Here is a 19627-nt window from a genome sequence, read left to right as displayed (position 1 = left end):
CTCCTTGTCTGCTTCCTGCTACGAGGAAGTCACCCAGCAGCCTCTCTGGAATACCTTGGTCTCAGACCTCTGAATTTATAAACACATTCTATAATTACTTCCCCCCCACAAGCCAGTTGCTGCCCTTTTGACTGCAGGCGCAGGGCAGTTCTCTAAGCTTAGTCCCTGGCTTAGTCCCCTAAGCCAGGTAAACAGCAGAGCCAAGCCAGCCCCCCACACTCCTGCACGCCCAACTCTAATCCTGTTTTCAAGCAGTTTGCTTTCTCCCTAAAGTTTCAGGCCTCTTCTGAGCCACACTCTTTAAAGGGGGTGAATGTATGCCCCTCAAGGACTTTCCCTTTGCACTTGGTAATATTTCTAAGATTAATTTCCACACCGTCCACACAAGAGGCTCATTTACACACACAGAGTGTCAGTCTGACTGTGGCGGAGCTCCTTGGGGACCCCACCCGCTGGGGGACAAAGAGGGTGGCCTGGGAAGCCAGTCAGGATGGAGTAAGGGATGAGGGGACCAAGCGTGGCGCTGGGTGTACGCCCAGGCTGTGGCTGTGGCTCTTTGTCAGGTCCTGGAAGATTTCCTCCCCGCAGTGTCCCCACATGCCCCCTCTCCAGTGGACGGAGGCTGACACGCATGCATTCTCCTCTTGCAGATTTTTCTCTCTCTTTTTTTTTCCCCCTGTTGGGGGTTAATGTTTCATTAAGATTAATAGCCGATTGAGTCATATTTAAAGGGGCCCTTTGATGAAGAGAAAGGACGTGAGTAAGCCCTGCCTGTCAGCTTAGGCCACCCTTTCCTTGTGCTTCTGGGTTCTGCTTTGTAGCCGAGACGCCCTCTGCCCTTCATTTGATCACCGTCACCCTGCAGCAGACTCACAGCGCCACCCGCCATGTGCATAAGCCCCAGAGGGGCCAAGGACCACGTACCTTGCAGGGAGGCTGGGAAGGCTCTGGAGACTTCTGAGAGCCTGACCCACCTGTGCTATCTGTTCTTCCCTCCCTGAGAGGTAGTGGTCAAGGGCACACGCTCTGGAGGCAGAGCTCACATTCCAGCTCTGCTGCCTGTGACTTGTGTGATTTGGGGATTATGATTCACCCTCTCTGAGCCTTGGTTTTCCAATCTGCAGAATGGGCATGAGCATAGACCCTACCTCCTGGTGTTGTTGGGGAATTAAATAAATACCCAGAAGACATTTGGGCCACTGCCTGGCTCCTAGTCAGCATTCATATATCAGTATGGTTCACACTCTCCCGGCGGTAGAGCCAACACTTGCTCCATCGCCTTCACCGGGAGCAGCGTTCCAATCCCCCAGAGGAAGTCATGCAGAGCCCTGGGCTGACTGGCCTGTTCCCATCCCTGCGTGCTGCCACAGCTTGGACTCGCAACTCTGAAGGCTAATTGAATGGCAGGGGGCAGAACTGTTACAAAGAAGGGTTCAGAGCACCAAGGCTCTGTCGCAATGTAATACGTGCCTGGCTCACCAGGATTTGGGGAGCCTGGGAACCAGGCCCTGCCAGCCCTGTAGCAACTGCCAGCCCCCCTGCCTCCCTCCATTCAGATATAATTAAATTAAATATGGATGATGAGGAGAAAGCCCTGCCAAAGTGAAGGAAGGCTCTGATTACGAAGGAAACGGGAGCATCCCCTGTCACCTTGGCCGAAGCCAGAGAGGAGCTGGAGTGGGGTGAGGGTGGAGATGGAGTTCTCACTGACCCCCAGGTCATGGGGGTATGAAAAGAGGCCTTGGTCCAAGGGGCAAGGGTTAGGCAGCTCCCACCAACAAGTGTTTATTGAGAACTTTGCAATATGCCCAGCCTTACGTTAAACTCTGTAGGAGGGCATAAACTAGCAAAGGATACAGCCCTGCCCTCAAGAAACAAGACTCGAGTTGGTAACGTGAGCCCCACACAAAGGAAACATTGAATAAGCCACACGGAGGGTGGCAGGGCTGTCGGTCACACGCGAAAATGAGCAGTGGCTTTGGATGTCTCTGTGAGGAGGCTGGAGTAGATGGTTCTTCTTTTAACTTAGTTGGTTTCTTTAAATATTTTATTGCGGAAAAAAAATCAAGCGTATTCAAAAGTCGAGAGAGTAGTGATTGAAAGCCCATGTACCTACCTGCCTGGTTTCATCTTGTTTCTCCTCACTTGGCTTTTCTTCCTGGAGTATTGGAAAGCAAGTTCCAGATATATGTCATCTCACCCACAAATACTTCTGTGATCATGGAACAGGAGATTTTTAAGGTTTCTTCCAACTCTGACCTGGGGGGGGTGGGTGTGTGTGTGTGTGTGTGATGGTGAGTATTTCTCTAAAGGGGTGACGAGGAGGTGATGTGTCCCTTTGGGGTTGGGAGTATGTGAGGGAACGCTGTTTTACACACACGCACACACACAGCAGCCCCGAGGACCATCTCTAATCACCCCAAAGCTATCCTAACTGATCCCAGCAGACCAGTCCCGGCAAGGCTGGCGGGAACAGCCTCACATGAGGATCCAAGAGAGGCAGAGACAAAAGAGAAGCCAATAAAGATCCGTTTCTTCATAAAATATGTAATAAACGCCAGGACCGGGCAGGCGCTGTGCTCAGCCCTAAAGAGCAGAGGTGACCCAGGCAGCCCAAGTCTAGCCTGCTGTCACCAGCTTACATGCAGAGGGGGACATGGGACTAGGGGGTGGGGGGAAGGGAGAAATAGGCCAGTAAGTACCCTGGGAGAGTGCTAGGGTGTCACACCTGAAAGCCATCTCACCCGGAAGCAGAGAGGAAGACAGACAGGCAGTGAGAGAGGCAAAGACCCAGAGATTCAGAGACTAAAGACAGAGCCAAAGGGGCCGGGCTCCTGTCCCTTCGGGGCAGGTGTCAGGCAGGGCACCCGCTGGGGGCTGTGGCAGCAGCCTCCCTGCCCTTTCCTTCCCCAGCCGGCCTTGAGTGGGGTTGGGCGAGACGGAATCCAGTCTGCAGCTCATTTCCACCTTCCAAAGCAAAAGAAACACTTAGGGTGAATGAGCGAGGCTCAGAGAACATATGGAACTGAATCAAATCAGACCCAGAAGTGCTGAGCCCAGGGCTGGCAGTGGGGAAGAGGCCAAAGGGTTCTTTTGGGTGTTCCACAGCTCAGCAGAAACGTGAAATTGGCCTCCGGCCCTGGAGCGGGATAAGTGCCTGAGATAAGGTTGGAGGTGACAGCTGAGTATCTTGGGGACCCAGAAATTTGGTCCTGCTATAGGCTCAAGGGGAAACCTGCCTTAGAAATGATATCTGCATTGCGTCCGCCACCCCAAAAGTACCCTTAAACAGCCCATCACGTATCCCTTATGGAAGAAGCACTGAGGTAACACAAGTGAAAGACCCTTTCTTCAAGGTGATGGTGTTAGATTTATGACGACCTACTCTGTACCTAGTACCATGCCAGGACTGCTCTGGTGGAGCGTCCCGTCTAGTGGGTAGAAAGATATTAATTAAATAATCATGTAAATGCCGTGCTATGGGGTCTGTGCGTGCACGGTGACCATTCCCTGTAAGGAGACATGATTCCTGGTTTTATAGCCAAGGGATCTAAGGCCCAGAGAGCTAAGTCGCTGGCCTGAAGTTGCACACCTACAGAGAGGAGCAGGTTTGCAATCCAAAGCCCGTGTTCTTTGCAGAAACTGTACCTATTGAGCTTAGGGCCTATCAGGGAAGAGAGGACAGGGGGGTGTGACCCACCAATACACCCCAAATGGGGGAGGAGCCCAGGTGTGCCTCAGGAGCTCAGAGAAGGGTTGTCGTGCTGTCAGAGGGACAAACATACTCTGGGGCTATAGCTACATGTACATAGTAACTATACACTAGGCATAAAGTAAACTATAGTATAATATGGTTTATATGTATATAAAACTAATTGTAACTAAGCTCATCTCACATTTTATAAAGAGCTTTCACAGACATGACCTTCATAAACACCCTTTGAGGCAGGTCATTGCGATGCCATTTTTCAGAAGAATAAACTGAGGCCCCAGAAGGTCATGACTGACTGAGGGCCCTTAACTGAGTAGGTAGAGCAAGGACTTAAGCACGTGACTCTCTGACTCCAAGGCCTGTGCAGGAAAGATCCCTGGGGGTCGGAGGGGCGGACCGAGGCTGGAACGCCACTGTGGAGATGACCCCCTGCCCCCCCACCCCGTGCCACCTGGGGGCTGGGCCTGCCGCCCGCTAAGACCCTTCAAAACCCCGTCAGAGCTGAGGCTCTGAGACAATGGAGACCCGAGTGCAGTTGAGACAAGGTTTACTGAAAGAGGGAGCCCATCTCCTGGTCCTTAGAGGGCAGGACTGGGTGAGGAGGGGAAGGGAGAACACCCCAGTGAGGGAGGGTGGTACAGTACAGGGTAGAGGGGAGGAGGGCCAGATGCGACCCGGAAAGGACAGTCAGTACAGACTGGATCTGCTCTATGGGCAGCAGAGCACAAAATGCTGTGATGAGTGGGGACACCTGGTGGCCGTGTATGGGGTCAAGTGGCCAAATCACGTAGCTCCTCAATCTGTCCTGGCCTGAGGCTAAGACTCCTCTCAGCCCAGCCTTGCCTCTTGCCCACTTCTCCTCCTGCCCATCCCTACCTCTCCTGCCAGCCCAGCTGGAGCTGCTGCGGAAAGAATCAGCCAGCAGATGCAAGGCTGGACCTTCTGAGAAGATCTGCACCAACCACAAACACTGTTCACAAGAACGTGTCTGGGCTGCACACACCCAGCCCAGCTTCTGCCTCCGAGCTCCCTATCACCTCCGTACACTTGGGGAGTGCCATCTGTGTCCGACCCTGGCCACACCCCCACCTCTGTTGTGCAGACTTTATGGGCCCTTCCCACGTTCTCCTGAGATCCAGCCCACCCTCCTGCTATTTGAACCCACTCGGGCACAAACCAAAGGCTTGCTGTGGCCAGGGCTCCGCTTAGAGTTGAGGCAGCCCACTCCTTTCTGAGCAATGCCTGCTAGCCCAGGGTGGCAGAAGGCCGAGACGCTGCCCAGGAGAAGGGCTGTGGCGATGAACATACGGAGGCACAGAAGCAGATGGCGCAGGCCTGCGGGACACGGTCTCTGAGGGAGCACCATGGTTTGACCAGAGATGTGTGCTGTTCCTCATGGCTCTTTCTTGTCAATGTCTACTCCCAAGAGTGTGGAGGGGATAAATGGGACATGGCCCCAGGGGACTGAGATTGGGGAGAATGGACTGAGCAGGGCCTGGTTTCTAGAAAAGCATGCCCAGCCCATGCATGCCCCCGCTCAGGGCATATGCCCTCCCCAGACCCGACGAGGCTCGTCCCCAGGGCTGGGTCCAGTCACGGCTGGGAGATTTCACAGTCTCTGGGGCCTCAGCCCTTTGACTTCTTCCTTCCAAAGGAACAAGTCTTTGCAGACCACACTCAGAACAAGCCCATTCAGAGTCCGGGGAACAACTGACTGGATATTTAGGAAGTGCCACCAGAAATGACCAAATCCCAGTTTTCATTTGAGTATTTTCCCACCGACAGACCATTACTGACTGTGATCCCATCTCCTTTCCTGGTTTTCATAGGAAGGTGGCTGGCCGTCTCGTGTGACTATTCCTGTCTAGTTGTGACATTGGTTTGCTGTCTGCTTGGCCTCTGTATACTCATCCATGTCAGTGCGCCTTTCCTGGGAGCTGTGTGAGCTAAAGGGATTGTGTCTTTACAGATACCAACTTCACTCAGCTCTGCGAGGTGGCTACAGCGGTTGCCTCTTTTGGTGACAAGGCTAGTGCAGGTGGCTCGTTGGTCTCAGCTCTCCTACTCATCATGAGAGGAATAGACTCACGTATGAGGACTTTACAAACCAAATAACAACACGAGGGTCCTCAAGGATGGTGTTGGGAAGAGGAGATCTACCCCAGAGACTGAGCCCGTTAAGGGTTATCGGTTGGTTTAAGGCATTATGTTCAGTCATAATTAATTTTAGCGTTTAACTTTTTCACTTCTAGAAACGCCATTTGGTTCTTTCTCATGCCTGCCTGGTCGTTTCTGAACGTGGTGTATTGCTAGCTCACCTTGGTGATTTCATTATTTTTCATATAAAACATTTCATACATAACTCTTCTGGGTCTATCTGTTCCCGTAGCTGAAGCTCTCGGGGCGAGGCAGCGAGGAAGGGAGGGCTTAGACCTATTTGTTTTTCTTCTGCAGACGCTCACTCATGGTTGCTTGCTTCCCTATGACTTTTTTTTCTAGCAAACTCCTATTTCCTTGCTCTTGATCTGTAGGAATCCTGAAGGCCTCTAGACAGGACTGAAATCTGGTTTGCCCATAAGCCAGGGAGTACCCCCATCACGGGAGCACTTTAGCCCCCGTGCAGGGTCTGGCGTCACATGAAGACTCTGAGGTCCTTTTTGCTCTGGGCCCAAGGTTTGGTTTCCCACTGACAGGTCACAGACCACCGGCTGTTGCAGGCACGTGCCCTCAGGGCAACAGGGTTCCTCCCTCTGTTTCTGCTCCCTCCTCCCAGCTGTGATCTCCTTTTTAATTGGAGGTAAAATGGATGTTCCCTACTTGGAGTGAACCCAGCAATGCATCAAAAGGTGTATTTTATTCCGGATTGAGATGGTTTGCAGGAGACGGGCTCCCTAATGAGCTGGTCTGCTGGAGTCAGCAGTTCCATTGCTAATCTGTTCATAGTTCATTCCTCAGTCAGCAACTATCTTGAGTGCCCGTCATGTGCCAGGCATGGCTCTGGGTACTAAGGACACAGCCTCTGCCCTCCTGGAGCTTGCAGTCTGATTCCAGAAGGAGTCAGTCCTGGGGGCCTCCCCAGTCTGTGGGACACACGCCAGAGGGGCTGCTTTGTATCTGATTGACTCTGAACTACTGAGTCCCACTGCAGAGATAGATGGCCCTGCACTTTTCCCAGTGGGGAAACAGTCATCTTGGGAGGTATGTCAAGGCTGAAAGGAGTAAGTGCTCTGATGGAGGTGAAAGAAATGCAAGGGTGAGTGATAATTCTGCCTGGGGGAGTCGGGGAGAGCCTGAGGAAGGTGACACTGGAACAGCACCTGGAAACATAAGTCATGGTTGCCTGGCAAAGAGAGAGAGAAAACCGTTCCCAACAGAAAGAAGGGCCTGGCTAAAGGCTTGGAATCACCGGGAAGCCTGATGTATCCGGGCGCACGGATACGTGCAGTGTGCAGGAGCGTGGACAGCGGGAGGAAGGGAAGGGTGGAGCGTGGGTGGAGACGTACACAGAGTTTGCACCGTCTCCCAAGCCGGCGTGGCACCCAAGGCTCCAGCTTCCCTCCACCCTCACACTGCGTCAGTGCCAAGACCAGCAGGCTCTGCTTCCTAATCAGTGCGTGTCTGTGTGTCTGTCCTCCTTCCCTTCCGCACGGCCACAGCCTTGGTTCAGGCCTCACCATGTCCTGCCCGGACGGGTACAGTAGCCTCCTAACTGGTTTTCCTGTCTCTACTTCCCTCCCCACCCAATCCATCCCCTACTCTGCTTTCAGGGTGATGGCTCAAAGACGACTATTTGATCATATCACCTCCCTGCTTAAAATCCTTCACGGCCCCCACAGCTTTCAGGAGAAATTTCAGTTTCCTGGATGAATCTAGAAGCACCTTCCTGTGGCCACCTCTCCAGCTCTGTCTCCCATCTCCCCTTCCTCCAGCCAGTCATTTGTTGTAGCTCCTCAGGCAAGCCTGTCTTCTTCACAGCTCGGAAACCAGCCTGTGCCCTCACCTCCAAGAGGTCCTCAGACCACCCTCCAGCTTGAGTTAGCGGCCCCTCCTTCATGCTCCCACAGGACCCTGTATCCCTCCTTGTGCTGTTGACATTGAACCGTCATCATGATTTACTTGTCTGTCTTCCCTGTGTGTACCTTGGGGGCCCAGGATATGCCTCTTTAGCTTTGTAGCCCCACCCCTAGCAAAGTGAAGGCCACAAGGCATTTGACTGAATCAGTCAATCCAGAGGATAGGGGTGGAAACGTGTGGGCCTGTGCAGGTGTGTGTGTGTGTGTGTGTGTGTGTGTGTGTGTGTGGTAAACACGATGCTAGGAGACAATTGGCAACAGGGCATCCGTCTGGGTGATCAGGCAGCCTCTGCCACCTGGTTTGTGACTTTGGAGCCTCCGTTTCCTCATAGGCACAGTGACTGGCCTGAGGCTGGTTGCTGCCACCCCTTTCCAGCTCCGACATTCTGTGAGTCTGCAGATCTGTGACCTGGTGGGAAAGGATGGTTTAGTGCAGTGGTTCTCAAAGTGTAGTCACCGGACCACGAATATCAGCGTCACCTAGGAACATGGTTAGAATGCAGATTCTCGGGTCTCACTCATGACCTATGGATCAGAAATCTGAGGTTGGGGCCCAGCGATCTATGTTTTAACGAGGCCATCCTGACGCACACTAAAGTTCGAGAGCCACTGGTTCAGAAGAATAGCTTTGTCCCCCAGCACAATTGCAAGACCAGGAGTTGATCGCCACAGACTCCCGGTGGCCAAGCGCCTGCAGCTGTGACTGGCTGTGACCCTGCAGGGCAGGCCAACCACAGCAATGGCCTGGGAGGGCCACACCTCCTTCTCCCAGGACTGTGGACACAGCCCAGTAACATGGCCCCTAGCACCTGAGCGCTCCCAGCGGGGCTTCCCGGCTCACACCACTCCAAGAGTTTCTCCGTTGTCTTCAGGCTGTTCCTTCTCATGGGGATAAGCTAGGTTGTTTCTCTCGTCCTGCAGGAGGGCCTAGTGCAAAACAGGGGCGCTCTGAAGTCAGACAAGCCTGGTCTGGAATACTGGCTTTGGGGACGCTGATGCCCCTGAGCGTGTTACTTACCCTCTCTGAGCTTTAGTTTCCTCATCTCAAAAATGGGGTTCATAATACCTCGTAAGGTTGTTAGGAAGATTGAACGGCACGTACAGAAGCTAAATAAAAGCAAACTATGACTGAATTGTCCCTGTGGTTGGTATTAGATTCCCACACTCTGAGGCTCAGCTCGCCCCTCTGGGTCCACCCCCGATGGGGTCTTCAGAGGATCCTCAGCGTTCCAACATGCAAACCCATCCTTTTGGCTCCTGGCTCACTGCTGGGGCCCACTGGGCAGTGAGCCCAGGAGAGTACCTGCTGCCAGGGACGCGGTCAAAGATGAGGGTTGGGGGTGGTCATAGAAAGGAGAAGTGATGAGAGGCTTTCGTTTCCTTTCCTAACGCCCCCTCCTGAGAACCAACACTGCAGGGCTGAAGCCATTTGTGGGCTATGGCGAGACTGCTGCCCTCCATCCAGTCACCTCTGAAGTTCCCCCTGCTCTCTAGCAGGACTGCTGCCTGTCACGTTGGCTCCTCGGGGACCATGGCTATGGGCTGTAGTAACTTGTAACTGTGTGTAGTGCCTTTGGAATCTAAGAGACCTGGTCCACGTCCCGCTTCTGCAACTGGCTAGTCACATGACCTGGGGCATCTTGCATAGCCATGCTGTGCCTCAATTTCCCATCAACAACATGAGGATAATAATAGCATATATTTCTAAGGGCTGTTGGGAGAAACAAATGAGATTGGGTATTCACAGTATCTGACGTGATAGGAACTCAAAAAAGGAAAAAGGTGCAGCAGTACAGCTCCGTGGGAGGGACTTTGGACGTGAAATGAGGCTGATCAGGTGTTTGTCAAGGGACGAAGTCATCAGCCCAGGCTGGTGTTTTCAGTGTCCCCCAGGACAGTCTAGCATTGTCCTTTGCCCCTGGAGAAGGAGGTGGCCGGCCCAGCCTGCTCTGAGATGGCCTCTCCTCACTCTGACCCCACTCAGCAGAACAGCGTCCATTCCCCATCACACCCCAACACCAAGGGCACCAAGAGTAGAGGCAGAAGCCAAGGTCAGGGGCACCCCAGGGGAGAAGGTGGGTGCAGGAGTGGGTGTGGCAGTGAGGCTGAGACATCCTCCTTGCAGACACGCATCAAGGCTACGCCTCCTTGGCTGAGCTCCCAGCAGCTGAGCTCTGATGGGCAGTGTCCTGACCTCCAGGAAAGAAAGGACCCCCACTGCACGGGCAGCCCTGCCCCCATCTGAGCAGCAGGCAGAATCAGATGGGGAGCTTGGCTTATACTTATCTCTCAGCACCTGGAGGACAAAATGAAGGCAGCAATTAATTGTACAAGGCGGGTGGTTTGTGCAGCTTACGTTCAGATAAAAAGTTTAATTATCCCTAAGCCCTAATACAAATTAATTAGCCTTCCGCATTAGGAGGGTAAGCGTCCCTGCTCTCGCCACAGCCCAGACACCACAAGCATCACCCCAGATGTGATGGGGGAGAAAGGTGCACAGAGAAGCTCAGGGTCCCTGTGCCCATCCGGTCAGGGGCGGGCAGCTGCCTCCACGTTGGCCCCAGGTAAGGTCTGGGTCTGAGCCCTAAGTCTGGGGTGAGCACCACAGCTCACCTGTACCTGGGATGTCACCTCCAGGGGGGCTTTCTTGTCCCTACTTTCCCCCTGGCACAGAGCCACAACCTGGTGGGAGGCTGGAGTCTTCATTTGCATGAGAGGACCAAGACAAAAGAAGGAAATAAGGGCAGAGCAGTTGATTCCCTCCTCCCCAGCCCCAGGCCAGGACAGCTTTTTGTGTTTTCTTTTCTTACCCCTCTCTCTTTGCTCAAAGTTCCACAGAGAAAACAGGCCATAGATGCCATTAGGACTTACAGAATCACCAGCAGCTCCCTCGCAGCACGCCTCCAGTCCCGGTGGGCCCCGGGATGGGCCCAGGCAAACGGGGCACTGCCCTGTTGCTGCAGGTCTTTGCAGCAACATTGCACGGCAGGTTTTATTAACTCACACATTCAACCAACATGTATCGCAGTGCTTCAGGAGAACGTGCTTGGATTTGCATTTTAAGAAGATGCTTCTTGGTAAATGAAAGGGGAACAAAAGTAGAAGGAAGAAGTCTGGTTAAGCGGCCTTTGCCAAAGTTCCGTTTACAAACAATGGTGGCCTGGGCCCAGGGTTGAGTCAATAAACACTTATAAAGTTCTTCCTCTGTGCCAGAATTGAGCATTTTACAAGCAGTAACTCATGCCACCCCTCACAACAGCCCTGAAGAGTGGGTACTATTGTGTTATCAATCCCAGGAAACTGAGGACAGAGAAGTCACGCATTCCAAGTCACCCAGCTAATAAGTGGCAGAAACAGGATTCGCCCCAGGTAGTCCGTGGCTCAGAGTCCACACTTTTCATGGCTTACCCTGTGCTGCTGCCACTGAGGCAGGGAGACAAGAGAAGGGGGTGAGCTCCAGCTGACTCCTGGAGCCCTCTCCCAGCCCCATCCCTCCCCAGAGGAGCGGGATGTGAAGGACAGAGCCAGGCAATGCAAACAGACCACGCAATTCTGCCTCTTAGTACTTGAGTGAACTTGAACAAGTCACTCTCTGAACGACAGCTCCTCATCCCTAAGGAGGGTTAACCCTACCTGCTCGGGTTATTGTGAGACCGCTCGATGCAGGTAAATTTCCTAGCACATTGTTCCCTCCATCCTTCCATTCCCCATCCCCTCTTCTTCAGGCCAAATGTTCCCATTCCTTTGCTTCCCATGTGAGAGGGTTTCCAGACAATTCATTATCTCAAGCTCCTTTCTCTGGACATGACCCTGTTCATCAATGTCCTATAGAATATAAAGTACCCAAAACCCCACACAGCTCCTAGAAGCGGTCTGTATTAAGGAGCAGTGTATAAACACCTACTCCCTGTTTCTGGACACTGTCCTCCCATCAATCCAGCCTAACACCTTAGGTTTTTAGCATCACACTGGTGGCTGTGTTGAAGTTAAATCCCCCAGTGATTTTTTTCACACGGACAGCTTTTAAGCTGGTCTCTCCCTCCAACTATACAGTCATTGACTATTTGAATCAAAATGCCGGTGTTGTCATTTATCTTTGTTAAAATGAATCTGGTTGGTTTTAGCCGTGATTACAACCTGTTAAATTCCTTTTGACTCCTATAAACCTCAATTCCTAGTAGCTCTGTCACTGAGAAATTTGAAGAGGTTGCTTTAACATAATCAGCAGTAGGCTTAGTGCCACCGTCCTCATCCTCAATATCATGGGCTCCAAATGGAAGAAGGTTAAACAAGAGCAATTATGTGTTTGTCTGCAGTCAAAGGAAGGACTGAACAACTAAGCCACAGGAAAGGCAAAAGTGAAGCTGGTCCTCGGTAAGAGTTAGGACAGGAACTTGAACTTTATCAGACTTCCCTTTTCTTCTCTCTTCTCTTTCTGTAGTTAGAGAGCTGGCTTCCTCTCTAACTATAATCTGGCTTTTTTCCCGCAGCAGAAAGCATGGCTGCCAACAGCTCCTGAGCTGTATTAGTTGCCCCTTCAATTTCTTCGAAAGAGATTGACCTGGTCTCAAGGGTGAACATCCAGGGAAGGGAAAAAGGTATCTGGTATCATTAGCCAATAGGGGAAACGCAAATCAACGCCACAATGAGATACCACTTCACACCCACTAGGGTGGCTAGAATCAAAAGACAAATAGTAACAAGTGTTGGTGAAGAGCTGGAGAAATTGGGACCCTTATTGCTAGCGGGACAGTAAAGTGATACAAACAGTTTGACCATTCCTCAAACTGTTAGAGTTACCATGACTCCTAGAAAAATGAAACCATGTCCACACAAAATCCTGTACACAAATTTTCACAGCAGAATTTATTCCTAACAGCCAGAAATTGAGCAAATGTCTATCAACTAAAGAATGAATAAACAAAATGTGGTCTATCCACACAATGGGAAATGATTCAGCCATAAAAAGGAATGAAGTACCACATGGATGAAGCTTAAAACCTTAGCAAATACAAAAACCACTGACTTGTATGATGTAAGTGGATGAATGTTATGGTATGTAAATTATACCTCAATAAAGCTGTGAAATCCAGGAAAGGAGCTCATTGACCCAACTTGAGTCGGATGCCCTACTCTGAGCTTCCTGACTAGGACTAGTGGTGGAAGCAGGGACGTAAGGAGAAGGTTTGTAAGAACAGGGCAGCCCCTCCGAGAACCAGCTCCTGTGGACAGTGTATATGTCACAGTGGGGGAGGGGCACACTTCTGCGCAGGGGACGCATTAGTGCCCACCCCACCGCATGGGCTGTTTACAGAGAATTTACGTTTACCCAGACACGGCACTAAATGCTTCTTCTGAACTATAATTATCACAACAACGCTGCAAGTTGAGTATATAAAACCCATTTTGTATTGGTGGAGGCTCAGGTTAAATAACTTTCCCAAGGTCACATAACGATCTTAGTAAATAGTGTGGGACTAGGGCCCAACCCTGGATCTGATGCCAGTCTCCTTTCCCAGCCATTAAGCCACGCTGCCGCCCTCTGGCTTTATATGAGCTTTTGAAAAATTCTGGACTGGATACCGAACTTTAGATCCATTCTGTATTTCATTTACTCATTTGCTCTTTCACCAAAGGAGGCCGTTCGAACATGAAAACCGTGAACTTCCTTTGCTGGCATAGGACCACTGTTGGTAAGCTTTGAGAAGCTCGAGAAGCCTGGAGATGGTTGTTCAACCCCTCCTAGCCACACGCTGTCCACACCACATTCCTCCAGCTTGCCAAGGGTATAAAGAGCTGGGACAAAATCACAGTTTGCTACAATTACAATGCGGTAGGTCTGTAGCAGTCTTCTGACCCACCAACCAGTTAACCATCTCAAAACCAGAAAGAAGGTTAATTTGCCAAGATGGATGCTGAGCGAACCAATACAGCTTCATTTCCAAGGGTTTGCTAGCTGTCCGCTTAATAATCTGCTCTCAAACTCTGCCAGGAGTGTGATGGCAGAATTGATGGACACCACGCCTGTTGGCCTGTGGTCTCTCAGACCTCCTTTCCCTTTCTTTAAAAACACAACAGTCGTCCATCTCTGGTCTCTTGGTATTTCTCTGCTGCATAACGATTTCTCAACGATCGCAGGCAGGGGGGCTGCCACTCCATCTGTGCGTCCTTCCTGTCTACAGGGTGGAATCCAGGCCTGTGCTGTGAATCCTGCAGACAACTGGTCACTCACCTGCTCCCCCGTCCCCTACCTCAAGCTCCAGATTCTTTTTATCCACATTGGTTCCAGCGTTCCTGTGATAAAGCATGTTCTTCCTGGTGGAGAAGGCAAGAGCGCATGGGAATTGAGTTGTTCTGCTTTCTATCTTCTGTTGCCAGCAGACCATCTGCCCCAGCAGTTGGCATAGCTTTCCTCCTCATTCTTTCTGCCAGTGGGTAAAACAACCTTTCTGTCGTCCTTAGCGTTTTTCACCAGCTTCAATCCCTCTGAGATGTAGCCTTCCTGACCCTGTTCTTACATATTCCTGCCACGCTTCCTTCTCATCCATGGTCATGTACACAACGCCCACCTTTCTGTCATGTCATCAGGAAAACCCCAGCTAACGTGATTCAACTGTAGGGATTGTTGGGATGATTTGGGACATGGGACAGTCAGTTGTGTTTTTACAGCTTCTCAGCAACAGAGACCATGGTGATCAGAATGTCAGGTAGAAGTAATCGTATCTATTGTTTATAGCGCTGTATATGTCACAATAGGATGATGACATAGGTTACTCTTATTATCTTCATTTTATAAAGAAGGAAACTGACGCCCATAGTAATAGTCCCCCAAGGTCACTCAGTTATTTTACGGTGGAGCTGGGTGCGTCTTGAGCCCACATCGTCTAACTCCAGAAGCCAAGTTCTCTCAGCCACGTCACTCTTAAGCATCATGCAGACAAGGCAAACCTAGTGTCCAAGTTCCAGAAGGAGCTACCCCAGGCCTCAATGTCAGTGGCATGACTGAGACAGCTTGAGCCAGGACAAAGGACCCAGACACTGAAGGAGAAAGAAGGTAGTTCTCAAACCAGGAGCCCACTTCATAAGTTGTTGAGAGGCTTCAATACATCAAATGTGTGTCAACCACCAGTGTAGCCCCACAGAGCCCTCGGGTATTAGGAGGTAAGGACCTCATCTTCTGAACCGGCTCACTCCATCCTCTTTCCCATCCTCTCTGGAGCCCAGGACACCTGGGTCCCCTCAGGACAAGTGACTTTGAGCCTCACTATTTCAACAGCAATCATTCCTGGTCATCCTCAGCCTGTTTCTGCTCTGGACACCCAGAGGGCACAGAGGCCAGGGAGATGGGGTTTCCTGCTTTGGCCAAAGGAGTCATCACAGCTCTTTGCTGAATAAGACCTTTCATTATCTCAGTAAAGAAGAGGCTAAGCCCTTGACCACTCTGGAGAGTGTCTCGCTGATTGGAGGAGAGAGGCTCAGGCCTGCCTGCTCGGGACTGAGCAGGACCCAGGCCAAGCCGGTCCCAGGGGGCAATGCCAGGGTGTGAAGTACTTAAGAGAGTTTCTGAAAGCTCCGAGTGGAGCAGGCACTGTCCCAAAGTGACTACATGGCTTAAGGGGCTGAGTTTCAGAGCTCGTGGTCAGAGCAGTGAGGTTAATTGAAAAGAGATGAAAGCAAGAGGAGTGGGTTTTAATCCCAGCTGTACCCAACTGTGGGCAGTCCATTTATGGCTTCTGAGCCTCAGTTCCTGCATCTGTTAAATGGGGATACGGATGCAGAGTTCACAGGGTTCCTGGAGCTTATGGGAGGTAAATGTGTAAAAGTGCTCTGCAACTTATAAAGCTCTACATCAGTAGAATGTGAGTGTATTGTTTTTATTATTATAAATGAGGTTATGATGCTCTTCTGCTTAAAACTCGTCCATGGCACCTCGTTGCACATGAAATCCACACTCTTCCTTGTCGTGTTACACATTACACACCACAATCCGCCCCTGCCTGACCCCTCCACCTGCTTTTGTATAACTCCACCTCCTTCCCTGTGCTGCAGCCCCTGTGGCTCTTTAACCATTCACAGAACAGGCCAAGCTCCTTCTAACTCAGGACCTCCGTACTTTCTGTTCCCTCTGCTCAGCACACTCTTCCCTGAGGGTGTTGCATGGCTGGATCCTTTACCTTCAGAGCTCAGCTTAAATGTTCCCACCTCAGAGAGGCCTTTCCTGACTACATGCTCCCACCTGGCACGGCCCCCATTGCTATCCTCTTCATGGAGATAACCACAAGTCACGATGCTTTTATGAATTCACTTACTTGTTTACGGTCTTCCCCTTGTAGGATGCTGGCTCCGTGACCACAAGGATCCTGTGGGTTTTGTTCATTCCCAGGTGGTACCTGGCGCATAGTAGGCACTCTAAACAACGGTTGAATAAATGAATCAGTGAATGAATGAATCAGTGAATGACTGGCAGGGAAACCCAAATGGTCCCTCTTCCTTACACCCGTTTCTCTCTCTCTCAGATATGGAGACATGGTGCCCAAGACCATTGCCGGGAAAATCTTTGGCTCCATCTGCTCCCTGAGTGGCGTCCTGGTCATTGCCCTGCCAGTTCCTGTGATTGTTTCCAACTTTAGCCGGATTTACCACCAGAACCAGAGAGCTGATAAGCGCAGGGCACAAAAGGTAAGCCTCGGGCCGGGGGCGGGGAGGGAAGGGTGCAGCACCAGAGGGGCCTGGCACTGCACCTGGGCAGCTGTCACAGTCAGGTGGCCAGGCCTGGAGTTCCTGGGACAACAGCACAGACAGCCTCTGGCGTTGGAAGGTAAAGCAGCTTCAATGCTCCTTCCTACCTACACGTGCCCTGCATTCCAGCCCCAGTCGGCTGCAAAGTGCAGCAAACCTTCCATTGTCCCTAAGCTGATTATCTCCCTTTGGGATATTCTGTGCAATCTCATTGGGCCCTGGCTGCCTGCCCCTCGAAGACCTCAGCCATCGCCGCTCAGCAGTGCCCTGGGCTCATCCCCTCTCCCAGCCAAGAGCTTCCTGGGGGGACATAGTCGTTTTTTCCATACTTTACAATAGCCTATACAAAACACAGCGACAAAAATAAATCTGCTGAAAAGAAAAATGAATCCTCTGAAAAGAGAACTTTCTGAGGCCATTGAGTGGAGGGACAAAGGGCACAGCAGGCTTGCGTCACCTCGGGTGTCGCAGAGTCGAGGTACAGAAGTGTGACTCCTAATCAGGAGCATACCCACTGGTCCTGAGGAAAGGGTTCCGTGGGTGCTCTGCTTAAGAAGGCAGGGCAGGGTGAGTACCCTCCTTTGCCCACAGGGGGGAGAAATGGCAGAAGGCTTGGGTGCCTAGACAGAAGCCCCCTTTCCGGGCTGGCCCCCCACCCGCCATCCAAAGCTACTCACCCACTCAGCCTTCCGGCGTTCGTTCACCTGCACTTTTAGGGCCTCTGGCTGGTGAAGGTTCTTGGGTGGTGACTTTTACCATATTCCTGTCAGAAAAGGGGAGGGTGGAGGGCTGAACACGGTACCCCGTTCAGAGCATCTCAACCTCCCGCGGTTATTTCTGGATACAATGAAGGAGGAGAGGGGACCTCATTGAAAGAGTCATTTTTGGAAGCCTGAGGTTTCCTGTCCTTACTTTATTCCTCCTTCCTTCATTCATTCATTCCACAAGCATTTACTGAGCACTTGCTATGTGCTCAGTGTGCACTGCAGCTGGTTTACCTCCTCACCACGTGGTCCCAGCTGCTGGCCTTCCACTCACCTGGGGAGCCCCCACGTAGCAGGGTCCCCGACATATCAGAAGAACGCAGAATTTCAGGACAGATCTCTGTATGCTGGCTGGAAACAAAGCCACAACGTTCATGAACGCTCGCTCCGAAATGTTTGACTTACATATAATAACCCTTCAAATGATCACATACATTATATAATTCTATAATAAATCCAGCTGGTTCCCACTTCCGGCATCTCCCCTTTTGTGTGCTGGTACACTCACCTCTTCCTCCCACTGCTGCCTCCCTCTGCCTCTGCTGAAATACACTTTGGCTTATCTTGACCTGGCTCTGTACTGTGGCCAGCTTGCCTGAGATTGACTGGCTCTGTGCTGTCCTGCCATCCCCTCCAGCACCCATTTCCTACCTCTTCACCCAAGGTCAGGGCTCCTCCGCCCCCCTCCCTCAGCTAGCCAGTCCAGAAATAGAAGTCTTATCTCGTCCCTGTTCCCGTCAGCTGGCGAACGTGAACAATCTCTGAATTCATTATGCAGTCCTGAAGAAAGGGACAGAGAGAAACTGAGACCTGCTTTCCAAAGCAAGGAGTCTGAGACCTGAGAGGCGAGGGGTCCCACCGCAGTCAGCTCGGGCAGGCGGACACATGTATTTAGCCCAGGAGGTTCAAAGGATTCTTCAGCTCACACAGGCCCCTCGGCTAAGCCCAGCACAGCCCCACACCAGCTGCGCTCTCCTCTCGGCAGCTCCTGCAGCTCCCTTCCCCTCCGGCCCACACCCTTACAGCCTCTCATCCGCTGAGGGTTTGCCCCTGCACACAATGTGGCAGTGGCCATTTCCCCGTGAAGCTTTACAAAGCTCATCCTGTGTGGTTAAAATCCAGAAGGAGTCAGCTTTGTCACAGGGCTCCCTCTTGCTGCCCCTAAAGATGAGACCCTCCCTTCTGCACCCCTCTCCACCCTCCTCTCCCTTTGCAGTCTCCCTTCGAAATCCGAGTAAATATTCAGTGTTTTCACCGCCCCTAGATACTGTCTCTCCTCAAGGTTGCTCAGTTCTGTCTCTTTCCCCTTTTTACCTTGGGCTTCCTGTGAGGGAGGCGGGGGAAGAATCCAAGAATACTGCCTGCTTCTAGCACTGCGTCTGTCACCATCACCGGGAGGCAAGGAAGGGGGTGTCCAGGGCACTTAGTGGAGTGTGGAGCGATGGGACAGGAAGGAAGCAGGGCAGCGAAGCTGTGAGAGGGCTCGGCCCACACCACATTCTCAGGAGCTAAGCAGCCATGAAGGGAAGCGCCAGCCCGCGCGCCTCAGGGGGAAAGGCAAGGCTCAAAAAGTCATCCTCCTTTCCTGTCACCAGTGGTTTGCTTGGGGCTGTAATTGAAGCAATGCCGCGACCACTTGCTTCAGAGGCTGTTCTCTGAGCTGAGTGACTTGGAGGTCGGGTGAGACAGTCTAGCAGTGGACAGAGAGGGGAACATCTGCGGTGAGGGACCTGGTCCCCATCCCCAGTTCTGGAGCCTGCCCAGATTTTTATTGTAATGGAGATGTTGATTGAGATCATGACAGGTTAGCATGCAGTTGGAAGAGTATCCACGCAGGGGACGGACATTGATGCAATGTACCCATGCTATTCCGATTTCCCCAGTGTTAGCTGGTGTGTGTGCCTGTGTGTGTGTGTGTGTGTGTGAGTTTTACACAATGTGATCACCTCTGTAGGTTCACGCCTCTGCCACCCCATCGCCGCACCCTTTTGTAACCACACCCTCCCACTACCCTGTCCCTACCCTCTTGTGACCATTTACCTGTCCTCCATTCAGAAAATGTTTCCATTTCAAAAATGTTATATCAGTGGACTTATACAGTGGGTAACCTTCAGGGATTGACTTTTTTCATTCCGTGTAATTCCTGGAGATGCATCCCCGTGGTGTGTATCTATAATCCGTTGTGTTTTCTCGCTGAGCAGTATCGCATGGTGGGGATGTCCCAAGTGTGTTTAACCATTCTCCTGTGGAGGGACCTCTGGGATGATTCCACATTGGGGTTCTTATCAACAAAGCAGCTGTGAACATTCATGCACGGACAGTTTTTGTGTAAACAAAAG

The 19627-nt window shown here is 51.6% G+C and overlaps 1 protein-coding gene and 1 long non-coding RNA gene across 4 annotated transcripts in view; one reads left to right on the top strand and one right to left on the bottom strand.

Moving 5' to 3' along the window:
• Positions 1–19627, top strand: part of KCND3 (potassium voltage-gated channel subfamily D member 3) — a 199853-nt gene that overhangs the window by 167314 nt on the left and 12912 nt on the right. For all 3 annotated transcript variants that reach the window (XM_074319027.1, XM_019730429.2, XM_019730431.2), the window contains exon 3: positions 16302–16464. In XM_074319027.1, coding sequence (XP_074175128.1) covers positions 16302–16464 — 163 coding nt within the window. The remainder of the gene's footprint in view (positions 1–16301; positions 16465–19627) is intronic.
• Positions 9519–17780, bottom strand: LOC141568629 (uncharacterized). Its single transcript, XR_012491808.1, has 4 exons — positions 17202–17780; positions 16095–16194; positions 10657–10858; positions 9519–10081 (listed from the first exon to the last, which is right to left on the bottom strand). It is a non-coding gene; the product is annotated as an uncharacterized LOC141568629 (long non-coding RNA).

Source organism: Rhinolophus sinicus, linkage group LG14, assembly GCF_036562045.2.
Source record: "Rhinolophus sinicus isolate RSC01 linkage group LG14, ASM3656204v1, whole genome shotgun sequence".
Lineage (NCBI taxonomy): Eukaryota > Metazoa > Chordata > Mammalia > Chiroptera > Rhinolophidae > Rhinolophus > Rhinolophus sinicus.
This window is presented reverse-complemented; position numbering and strand designations above follow the sequence as displayed.